General features: G+C 42.8%; 1 protein-coding gene across 3 annotated transcripts in view; it reads right to left on the bottom strand.

The window, feature by feature from the left end:
* The window catches only part of ADGRE1 (adhesion G protein-coupled receptor E1), a 54,661-nt gene extending 49,967 nt beyond the window's left edge, over positions 1-4,694 (bottom strand). For all 3 annotated transcript variants that reach the window (XM_082455409.1, XM_082455411.1, XM_082455410.1), the window contains exons 1-2: positions 3,933-4,694; positions 331-393 (exon numbers count right to left, since the gene is read on the bottom strand). In XM_082455409.1, coding sequence (XP_082311535.1) covers positions 331-393; positions 3,933-4,260 — 391 coding nt within the window. In that variant the 5' untranslated portion in view covers positions 4,261-4,694. The remainder of the gene's footprint in view (positions 1-330; positions 394-3,932) is intronic.
* Between the last annotated feature and the right edge of the window lie 8,084 nt (positions 4,695-12,778).

Here is a 12,778-nt window from a genome sequence, read left to right as displayed (position 1 = left end):
TTCATGAAGCTCTCCTCACACACGCCAGGTAGTATACAACGTTACCTCTTTGGTTTTAAGCTTCACAACATCCCTGTGACATAGGAACCCTCGTTACCTGTATCTCGCAGCTGAGGAAACTGAAGATCAAAGAGGTCGTGTGACTTGCCTGAGGTCACACAGCAAGTTTAAGGCACAAGAGAAAAAGCCTGGGTGGGAACCGGGAGACCTGGATGTTATCCCTTGTTCAGCCACGGACTAGTTTGTGGCAAGTGTCCACCTGTGGCTCAGCTGCCTGGGTCAGAAGATTCTCCTCCCCGCCACGCTGGGCATATAGATTCCCCAACTTACGTCTTGTCATTGGTTCCAGTGAGGGTAATGTGAACATTCCCCAGGTGTATATACCACAACACCCTGTGAAGAAAGAAAAGAAAAAACACCATGACCCATCAAGAAGCTCTTTGGACTCAACCTGAAAAATTACTCTTGGTGTAGCCTCATAGAAACAGGTTTGATGAGCTTAGATGAAAGCCCCAAGTGAATGACAAGCATACATTATGTTATATAACCTTCACAGCCACCATTCCTGCTTTTCTGCACTTCATTTTCGTTTTCCATTTTGTTTGTATTATCTTCATTTTTTTTTTCATTTACAAAGAGTTCCAGATGATTTTCAAAAACATACATTGAGGAAATTCCCTGGAGGTCCAGTGGTTAGGACTCCGCACTTCCACTGCAGGTGACACGGGTTCGATCCCTCATCGGGGAACTAAGATCCCGCAAGCCGCGCAGCACGGCCAAAAAGAAAAAAAAAAAAAAACTAATAAGAACCTACTGTATAGCCCAGGGAACTTTACTCAATATTTTGTAATGGCCTATATTGGAACAGAATCTAAAAAAGAGTGGATATATGTATATGTATAGCAGATTCACTTTGTTGTACACCTGAAATTAACACAACATTGTAAATCCACTATACCCCAATAAATATTAGAAGAAAAAAAAATAACCCCATACATTGAAACATGCATTCTCAAAAGAAATGATATTGGGCTTCCCTGGTGGCGCAGTGGTTGGGAATCTGCCTGCTAATGCAGGGGACACGGGTTCGCGCCCTGGTCTGGGAAGATCCCACATGCCGCGGAGCAACTGGGCCCGTGAGCCACAACTACTGAGCCTGCGCGTCTGGAGCCTGTGCTCCACAACAAGAGAGGCCACAATAGTGAGAGGCCCACGCACCGCGATGAAGAGTAGCCCCCGCTTGCCGCAACTACAGGAAGCCCTAGCACAGAAACGAAGACCCAACATAGCAATCAATCAATCAATAAATAAATCTTAAAAATAAATAAATAAATAAAATACGTGCACATTGAGTACCAAAAAAAAAAAAAAGAAAGAAATGATATCTCCCCCCAAAAGCAAAACTTGGTTCTTGGGGAGAGATGAAAAAAATCTTACTCTTCATGTATAAGACACATACAGATATACATATAATATATAAATAAGTATATAGTATATCTGTAGTATTAAATTTTTATCGGAGGGTGAGACAATTTTTTTAACATCTAAAACGCAGTGCAGTCCCCCAGCATTTAGCTCCTCTCTCACCATCATCACATCGTATCATAATCACCGTCATCATCATCATATTATCTTCATCTTCAGCATCACCAACAGTATCACCACCATCATCAATGCCATCATCACCACTCTTTGCTTATTAAGGGCAGAATAGAGTGCTAATGGCCAGCACCAGTGCTGACAACCCAAAGAAACAAGTCTTCATTTTAGCATTTGAGGTCCGCAAATTACCTGCTCCTTCTAATGAAACCTGCCAGTCGACAACTCTCACAGACCCAAACTCCCAACTTTCTTATTATCACTAACTGAAATTCTCTTGCTCTTTCATTATTTTAAAGGCAACAGAACATTGTGTTTAAGCATACCAGCGCCAGGGTCAAAATGCTTGGGCTTAAAAATCTGGCTTCGCCAATTACAGACTACGTGGCCTTGGGAAAGTTACTTAATCTCTTTGTGACCAAATTTTCTCCTCAGTGAAATAAGGGAAACGGATCCAATGTACAACACAGAGAAAACCCACACTTGTTGCTTAGATAAGGTCTCCCATTCTTAGATTTGAACCACAGACCCGTGAAGGAAACCATGACATGAAAGATAAGCAAGACCAAGAAAAACTGACACCTGAAGAAAAAAAAAATTAAGAGAACAGACAGGATGGCTCCATCTCATTGTTCAGGCCTCAGCACAAACACTTCTTCAGAAATACCTTCCCCTGACTTCCCTCTTCTACGTAACCGCCAGTCACACTCTAGGACAATTTCTTTCATAGCGCTTGCCACTCCCTGAAATGCTTTTGCTTATTTGTTATTTGGAGAAGCATAGTTTAGAGATGTACAGACTCTGGATCCAGGATGCCTGTTTTTAAATCCTAGCTCTACCCCTTACTAGCTAAGTGGTCTTGGGCAAGTTATTTAATCTCTTTTGCCTCATTTTTCTCCTCTGTAAAATGGGACTATTTTATTTTAATTGGGTTATAGTTGCTTTACAATGTTGTGTTAGTTTCTGCTGTACAGCGAAGTGAATCAGCTATATGTATACATATATCCCCTCTTTTTTGGATTTCCTTCCCATTTAGGGCACCACAGAGCACTGAGTAGGGTTCCCTGTGCTATTCAGCAGGTTCTCATTAGTTATCTATTTTATACACAGTAGTGTATATCTGTCAAACCCAATCTCCCCATTCATCCCACCCCCACCCTTTCCACCCCTTGGTGTCCATACGTTTGTTCTCTACGTCTGTGTCTCTATTTCTGCTTTGCAAATAGGTTCATCTGTACCATTTTTCTAGATTCCACATACATGCGCTAATATACGATATTTGTTTTTCTCTTTCTGATTTACTTCACTCTGTATGACAGTCTCTAGGTCCATCCACGTCTCTACAAATGACCCAATTTTGAAAGTAAAAACAAGAATAAACAAATTGGACCTAATGAAACTTAAAAGCTTTTACACAGCAAAGGACACCATAAACAAGACAAAAAGACAACCCTCAGAATCGGAGAAAATATTTGCAAATGAAGCAGCTGACAAGGGATTAATCTCCAAAATATACAAACAGCTCATACAGCTCAATATCAAAAAAACAAACAACCCAATCAAAACATGGGTGGAAGACCTAAATAGACATTTCTCCAAAGAAGACATACATATGGCCAAGAAGCACATGAAAAGATGCTTAACATCACTAATTATTAGAGAAATGTAAATCAAAACTACAATGAGGTATCACCTCACACCGGTCAGAATGGCCATCATCAAAAAATCTACAAACAATAAATACTGGAGAGGGTGTGGAGAAAAGGGAACCCTCTTGCACTGTTGGTGGAATGTAAATCGATACAGCCACTATGGAGAACAGTATGGAGGTTCCTTGAGAAACTAAAAATGGAACTACCATATGACCCAGCAATCCCACAACCCTGAGAAAATGGGACTATTAATGACCCAATATCAGAGGCATTTAGTATAGATTGAATACATTCTCTATTTGAGGAACTTAGAACGGTGCTGCTTGGGAGGTTGCTAGTGGCTTCCTTTCTTCGTATCTCCTCCCGCCGGTATGTCAGCCTCACAGGGGCAGTAACCTGTCTGTTTGTTCACTGCTCTATTCTCAGTGCCTAAAACAGCACCCAGCATACAGTGGGTACTCAGGAAATACATGTCAACTGAATGACTATCACGAAACTCTTCCTTGACAGATGAATTCCCTGAGCCGACTGATTTTGGTCAAAGGTTCCCCAGTGAAGATGTTTGCAGTGTCCAGCCTAGAATTACGATCTCTTGGCTGGACGGTCGAGGCCCTCCCTTTTCCTTACAGTCTATTTCCAGTGCAGGCTCTCCCCAGACCCCCTATTCAGGTTCATACGCACCCCAAAAGAGGAGAAAACGGAAGCTCCACATCGTGCAGGTTCTGTCATTCAGTGAAGAGCACTTTCTCGCTGTTCCCAGGGTTTTCAGTGACAGGGGGTGTGGGGAGAGGGGAAGGGCAGAGCCAGAATTGCTCAACACAGCCAGGTCCTTTTTGCTGAGTCGCCTCCACTCATAAAGGACAGTCTGACAAACCTCTAATCCTCTCCTTTCTCCACAGTGAAGAGAAGTTTGTCTGGCTGATGGGTCCCTGTGTGGGTCTATCTCCCTCTCCCTCTCTCCTTCCTTCCTACTCACTTTTTTCTTCCCCCAGCAACATCTATGTCCCATCTCTCATCACCTTATTTTATTGCACCCAATGATAAATAAGCTTCCACTACCCAATGAAGCAAGCCCCAAACTCAATGGTCTCCTCCCAGCCTGCCCCATACAAATCGTCATCAGAGCCCTCAGGTACCAGGCAGTGTGCTAAACACGTTTCCAATAAAATTTAATTTCACTGTCATGTCAACATCGTATACTAGGGATTCTTACCCTCATCTATTTCACCAAACAAGTACAATTAAAATGGAAACCAAGGCTTAGAGAGGAGATGTGACTTGTCCAAGATTACCTGGACCCGAGCTTTGAATCCGGGACCCTCTGACTCCAAGGTCTAGAGCTTTCACCATTTCATTTGCCTTTAGCTCCCCACGATATCTGATCACTGGACAGTGACACACCCCATTCCCAGCACTGCCCCCAAATCAACCCAACACACACATACACACGTGACATCTCATAAACACGGTGGTCTAGGAATGTCTTAGTTAGGGTCCCCCAGATGCAGATGCTCAGACAAGGATTCTCGTGAAAGTAGTTCATCAGGGAGCTGACCCTACAAAACTCCAGCTGGGGATGGGGGAAGTGAGAGAGGGAAGGGAAAGAGCCTGCAGTGAGTGTTATCAAGCAAGTTACCCAGTAAGAAACTGAAACTTAATGTGGCTGGGAGCCTCTGGAAGGTAACCTAGAGCACACTCTTCAGAGTTATCCCAAATGTCAGGGGAGGGAGTTGGGGTATTAATCCACCAGTTACTGTCAGTCACTGATTGAGGCTTGTGTCAACCCAAGACCTCGCCTCCAAGCAGATAGAATGGGCTCCAGTTCATAACCCTGTTGATAACAAAATGCAGTGGCTGGCACATGTCAGTCTAGTGTGCCCTAAGGGTTGAAGGTCACAGGTGTGGGCGGGCACCAAGAACACCTGCTCCAAACCAAAACTTAGGTGCAAAGACCAGCCCCAAGTTCTTGGGAAGAAGAGCCCCACTTGTTTTTATATTCTTTTTTGCTCTGTGCAAGGCAAAATATCCACTTTGGACCTATGATCGCTGAAGCAGATTCATCAGTGCTTCCGTCTGTTCATCAGGAGACCCTACCCAGTGAGGCTGCAATTAAGAGCCAGCACAGAAATACAGTAAAGTTCACCAAGAAGGAAGATAAATGGAGCTATGTTAAGAGAAGCTCTGGAGGATAAACACAGACTCTATAGCACCAGATCGCCAGGGATCCAAATCTTGTCTCCACCGCTTGCTAGTTATGTGTGGTCCTGGGCAAGTTTTTTTAAATTTTTATTGAAGTATAGTTGATTTACAATGTTGTGTTAGTTTCAGGTGTACAGCAAAGTGATTCAGGTGTACAGCAAAGTGATTCAGATATATATATATATATATATATATATATATATATTCATTTTTTTTGCATTCTGTTCCATTATAGGTTATTGCAAGATATTGAGTATAGTTCCCTGTACTATACAGTAGGTCCTTGTTGTTTATCTATTTTATATATAGTAATGTGTATCTGTTAACCCCAAACTCCTAATTTATCCCTCCCCTCCCTTTCCCCTTTGGTAACTATAAGTTTGTTTTCTATGTCTGTGAGTCAATTACTGTTTTGTCAATAAGTTCATTTGTATCATTTATTTAGATTCCACATATAAGTAATATCATATGATATTTGCCTTTCTCTATCTGGCTTACTTCACTTAGTATGATAATCTCTAAGTCCATCCATGTTGCTGCAAATGGCATTATTTCCTTCTTTTTTATGGCTGAGTAATATTCCATTGTATAAATATATCACATCTTCTTTAGCCATTCACCTGTCGATGAACATTTAGGTTGCTTCCATGTCTTGGTTATTGTAAACAGTGCTGTTGTGAACATTGGGGGTGCATGTATGTGTTCAAATTATGTTTTTCTCTGGATATACGCTGAGGAGTAGGATTGCTAGATCATATGGTAACTCTCCTTTTAGTTTTTTAAGGAACCTCCATACAGTTCTCCATAGTGACTGCACCAATCTACATTCCCACCAACAGTGTAGGAGGGTTCCCTTTCCTCCACACCTTCTCCAGCAATTAATTTCTCTATGCCTCAACGCGGCCATCTGTAAAATGGGCTTGATAAGCAGGACATATTTCATGGGTTTGAGGCGAGCATCAGAGGAATGGCTGTATGTGACATGCTTAGAACAGAGCCTGACACACAGGAAAATCTCCAAGGCTTGGCTATTACTCAAATTCTTTGATAGTCCTCCCTTCAAGAGGGGGAAACCTAATTCTTCTCTCCTTGAGTATGAGATGGACTTAGTGACTTGTTCCTAAGGAACAGAGAAAGGAAGATGTGACCTTGTGTGAGATCTGAGACATCTGAGGTCGTAAGCATCATGGCGGTTTTCCCCTCCCTCTTTCTTTCCAGCATCATTCACTGAAGGGACATCAGTTACCATGTCGTGAGGACCCTCAAGCAGTGCCATGGAGAAGCCCACGTGAGGGGGACTCAGATTCCAGACAACAGCTTGACTGTGACCTCCTGGGAAGACCCTGATCCAGCTCCACCCAGCTAAGCCACCCCCAGATTCCCAACCCTCAGAAACTGTACGAAAATTAAAAATGTGTTGTTTTAAGCTGTTACATGTGGAGAGCGATTTGTTACACAGCAGGAGACAACTGATACACTTAGAAGCAATTGTCCCTGTCAGTTAAAAAAAAAAAAGTATCATCATAACCTCATAGGGTTTGAGGTTTAATGTGATAAAACCATAAAATCCTGCCTGGCAAAATTAATACTCAATATTATCAGTTATTACTGACATTGTGTCAATAATAAGTGGTCACAGCTACTCATCGGAGGCATGGTGCCAGCAGTGACTCAGTTAGAACAGTCAGCAAGTCCATTTCAGGCAGGACCTTCCATTGTATGTGAGAGAGTTTAGACCGTCTCCGCAGGGCAATAAAAGAGATTTCAGCGAGGAAGTAATGGTCACATTGCTGTTTTACAACACTTGTGTTGTGTAGCATGGGTGTCAGACAGGATGTGGTCATGGTTGGGGAAATGGAGAGAAGAAAAGTGTGATGACCTGGAGGAGGGCAAGGGCTGTGGAGACGAAGAGGAATTTAGGACGCAGGAACGGCAGAATGGGGGGATGTCTGGATGTAGGTGGGGAGTCTGGGACCGAAGGAGGAATTGACCTCTGGAGGTAAGGTTTTTCAACCAAGCCCAGATTCCTCAGGGGGCCTGGGGGCAGGATGAGGTGGTGGATGAGTTTCCTGATGCTGCCAAAACAAATCGCCACAAACGTAGTGGCTTGAAACAACACAAATTTATTACATTACAGGTCTGGAGGTCAGCGTCCCAAATGAGTCTTACAGGGGCTGAAATCAAGAGGTCAGCAGGGTTGCGATCCTTCTGGAGGCTCTAAGGGAGACTCCATTCCTTGTCTTTTCCAGCTTCTGGAGACAGCCGACATCCCTGGGCTCAAAGCCCCTTCCTCCATCTTCAAAGCCAGCAATGTAGTATCTCCAAAATCCCTCTCTCTCTTTCTCTCTCCCTCTCTCTCTCACACACACACCCATTCACTCCATGGATGGATGGGTAGATAGATAGATAGATAGATAGATAGATAGATAGATAGACAGACAATAGATAGATAGATAGGCGATAGATGGATAGATAGGTAGACAATAGATAGATAGGCAGATAGACAATAGATAGATAGATAGGCAATAGATGGATAGATAGGTAGATAGACAATAGATAGATAGGCGATAGATGGATAGATAGATAGATAGACGGTAGATAGATAGACAATAGATAGATAGGCGATAGATGGATAGATAGATCGATAGATAGATAGACAGATAGATCGATCGATAGATAGATAGATCGATAGATAGACAATAGATAGATAGGCGATAGATGGATAGATAGATAGACAATAGATAGATAGGCAATAGACGGATAGATAGATAGATAGACGGTAGATAGATAGACAATAGATAGATAGATAGGAGATAGATGGATAGATAGATCGATAGATAGATAAATAGATAGATAGATAGACGGTAGATAGACAATAGATAGATAGATAGGCGATAGATGGATAGATAGATCGATAGATAGATAGATAGATAGATAGATAGACGGTAGATAGATAGACAATAGATAGATAGATAGACGGTAGATAGATAGACAATAGATAGATAGATAGGCGATAGATGGATAGATAGATAGATAGATAGATAGATAGATAGATAGATAGATAGATAGATAGACGGTAGATAGATAGACAATAGATAGATAGGCGATAGATGGATAGATAGATCGATAGATAGATAAATAGATAGATAGATAGACGGTAGATAGATAGACAATAGATAGATAGGCGATAGATGGATAGATAGATCGATAGATAGATAGATAGATAGATAGATAGACGGTAGATAGACAATAGATAGATAGATAGGCGATAGATGGATAGATTTGTCTCATTCCCTCTGTCTGCAATCTCTCTCCCTCTCTCTCTCTCCGTCTCCTTCTCTCTCTGACCCTCCTTCCACCCCCCTTAAAAGGATTTTGTGATTACATTAGACCTACTCAGATCATCCAGAATAATCTCCCGTCTCAAGATCCTTAATTTCATCACAGCTGCAAAGTCCCTTTTGCGGTAGAAGGTCATATATTCACAGCTTCCAGGGACTAGGGTGTGGCCAACCTGGTGGGGGTTGGGGGGAGCCTCATTATTCTACTGACCGCAGATGGGGTCTGGGGGTCCTGGTGAGTGATTGAGGATGCAAGGTGCCAGTCACCCTTCAAACGCTAAAGAAGTGACCGAGGCTATGAAATCTGGACGGCAGAGATCCTCCAGGGACGAGGGCTGGTGTAGGGGGAGAAGAAAGGGAAGGAAATGCACAGTTCTACTCAAGTGGCTTGTGGGAGACTAACCATTGTGACTTTCCCGGCAAAGGGGAAATTGAGGGACACGCAAGCCTCCAGAAGTCAGTCTGGAGGAGCCCCAGAGACGTCACTCATCTGTACTCTTTTTTTTCTTTATTGGAATGCAGTTGCTTTACAATGTTGTGTTAGTTTCTGCTGTACATCAAAGTGAATCAGTTATACGTACACATATATCCACTCTTCTTCAGATTTCCTTCCCATTTAGGTCACCAAAGGGCACCGAGTAGAGTTCCCTGTGCTCTACAGTAGGTTCTCATTAGTTATCTATGTTATACATAGTAGTGTATATATGTCAATCCCAATCTCCCAGTTCATCCCACCCCCCTTCCCCCCGCTTGGTAACCATAAGGTTGTTCTCTACAACTGTGACTCTATTTCTGCTTTGCAAAGAAGTTCATCTGTACCATTTTTCAAGATTCCATATATAAGCGATATTACACAATATTTGTTTTTCTCTTTCTGACTTACTTCACTCTGTATGACAGTCTCTAGGTCCATCCACATCTCTGAAAATGGCAGCACTACTTCGTTCCTTTTTATGGCTGAGTAGTACTTCATTATATATATGTACCACATCTTCTTTATCCATTACTCATCTTCACTCTTAATGAGTGTGTCGGAGGGAGGGTGGCTCCAGGGCAGACCTACCCAACTTGACGTGTTCCTCCTGTACTCTAAAACCCCCCATGGCTCCCTAGTACCCTCAGGATGAAGTGCAGTCTCATTGATACAGCACTCAAGACCCTGCCTAATATACCCAGAGAAAACCATAATTCAAAAAGACACATGCACCCCAATGTTCATAGCAGTACTATTTACAATAGCCAGGACATGGAAACAACTTAAATACCCATCAACAGAGGAATGGATAAAGAAGATGTGGTACATGTATACAATGGAATACTACTCAGCCATAGAAAAGAATGAAATAATGTCATTTGCAGCAACATGAATGGACCTATCACTCAGATTGTCATCCTGAGTGAAGTAAGTCAGACAGAGAAAGACAAATATCATATGATATTGCTTATACGTGGAATCTAAAAAAAAAAAAAGGTGCAAATGAACTTACAAAACAGAAATAGAGACACAGATGTGGAAAACAAACTTATCATTACCGGGGGGTTAAAGTGAGGGAGGGATAAATTGGGAGATTGGGATTGACATATACACACCACTATATATAAAATAGATAACGAATAAGGACTTACTGTGTAGTACAGGGAACTCTACTCAACACTCTGTAATGACCCAGATGGGAGAAGAATTCTAAAAAGAGCAGATATATGTATACTTCTAGCTGATTCACTTTGCTGTACAGCAGAAACTAACACAACGTTGTAAATCCACTATACTCCAATAAAACTTTTTAAAAATTAAAAAATTAAAACCACGACGCAAATACAAAAAATAATAAAAAAAAAAGACTCTGCCTAGTCTTACATTGGTCCCCCTCTGACTTCATTGTTTCCTTCTCCCTTCAAAGCCCCAGTCATCCTAAACTGACCAAAGTCTCCTACAGTGGACACTGTCGATGGTGCGTCCAGCCACCCTTTAAGCTGGACACCCATCCCTCAGCTGCTGTGGGTGCTGCCTGCTAACTGCTCACAGCTTCCTGTTCTCCAGTTCAATGCCTGCACAAACCCTCAGACCCAGCCCACGGCCAATAACCGATGGTCACGGAGGCCAAAACCTCACTCCAAAGTGAGGTCAACTGGGTGGCGTTATTCAGCCTCCAGGGATGCCCTTGGGATCAGGCAGAGGCTGGGCTCCAGCTAGGACCACCTCCGTGCTCAACTCTTTCTTCTATCCTACCCTGTTCCCCTCACTTGTCCTCTGCTAAATGCCCTCCCTCAATCAACCCTGAAGCAAGAATCCTCAATGGCAGAGTCAGCTTCCAGGAGGGCCTAAGAATCCCTCCCACCCATTAAACACTAAGCCGTCTCCTGACCCCGGGTCTGACATGGATACTCACACCCATATCCTTCCTATGCATCTTTCCCATGTAAATATCATCTCCTCCCGTGGGGAGTGGGGGAGGGAGCTTTCCAATATAAGTATCACCTCCTCCAGGAAGGTTTCCAGTATAAATATCACCTCCTCCAGGGAGCCTTCCCATGTAAATTTCACCTCCTCCAGAAGGCCCTCCCTGCCCTCCACTTCAGGATTAGTACAGACCTCCTCTGTGCTCCCCGAATCCCAACACTCAGTATGATCTATGCTTGTTTGAATGTCTGTTTCCCTCCAAAGACTGGGAGCATCCCCTGGGGTAGGGAAGGAATTCTGTTGGCTGTTGTATCCCAGAAAATTAAGAAACAAATGAGAAGCAAGAAAGAAAGAGGAGCTGATGAATCTCCTGACCAGAGATGACCAGAAAGATGACCAGAGATTTGAGGGCGTGGGAGCTGAGCAGCAGCTGCCATCCTGCTGGACAAAAGGAACAGGAGTCCTAGGAGGGATGCAGTTGATGAAGGACAGAGCCACAGCTTCCTTGGAAGGATTCATAGTTATCCGGGCTCCTCAGACCCCTGCCAAGTAGGGGTGGTTTTTTGACAATCCTCGAGAACCACCACCTGGTTCAATGACTCCCTAGGATGACTTACAGAACTCAGCCTATAGCCATGGTCACAGTGAGATACAAAGAAAATCAACAAGAGGAAAGAGTTGAGGTCCAGAGGAAATTAGGTGCAAGCTTCCAGGGTTGCCTAGGGCCTGGAGTGGAGGGAGGGAGGGATTACAAAAGGGCTCAAGAAAATTTAGGGGTATGATGGAAACATTCTGTATCTTGATTGTGGCAGAAGTTATCAAAATGCATCCAATTTTACACTGTGAAAGGAAGCAGTTTGTTGTACGTAAATCACCCCCTCAATAAATTTGGTAAGATTGGCTCCAAAGTAAAGAGTACCCAGACCCAGTATTCTGCCAAATTATTTTATTGTGCATGCCACATGAAGGGACCCAATTGTTATATTATGCATACTATGTATAAAGGGACCAAATTATTTTATGTTATGTAAAGGGATCAGAAGACATGTGTTTGGAGTTTCTCCAGTGATGAGTGGTCTCTTTGTCATTTAAACATTTGTTTAAATAGAAAGCTGATGTTATTTCACAATGATAAATACATGTGACCTTAGCAAGTTTAGGAGCGATCTAAATCTATACTTCCTTTAAAACTAAAATGAAACAACAAAAACTAGTACAGTTCACGCTTCCTAACTGCACCCTGACAGATAAGAAATGTTTCTTGGAAATCCTTCCACATCAATAGTTAGAGCCTGGTTACACCCTTGAACCTACATAGTGAATTTGTAATAATTTGCATTTCCATTTCCCTTTGGGTGCGTCACTGGTGTTTGCAAGCATTGCTGTACACCTTCTCTCCCTCTGCAAAATATCTGCAGAAACCCAGTTCCCTGAATGGTTTTCTAGTTATCATTCCATCTCACAGCTAGAGGAGCTGTAACTAGACCTCGTTTGGACAGAACCAGAAGTAGAACCAGAAGAGGATGTGGACAGACAGAGCTATGAGAGAAAAATAATACATCATCATATTTGCTCCCTAAACATAG

The sequence above is a fragment of the Balaenoptera physalus genome, assembly GCF_965194825.1.
Source record: "Balaenoptera physalus genome assembly, chromosome: 3".
In the NCBI taxonomy this organism is placed as follows: Eukaryota; Metazoa; Chordata; class Mammalia; order Artiodactyla; family Balaenopteridae; genus Balaenoptera; species Balaenoptera physalus.
Note: the sequence above shows the minus strand (reverse complement) of the source record. Positions and strands in the feature narration are given on the sequence as shown.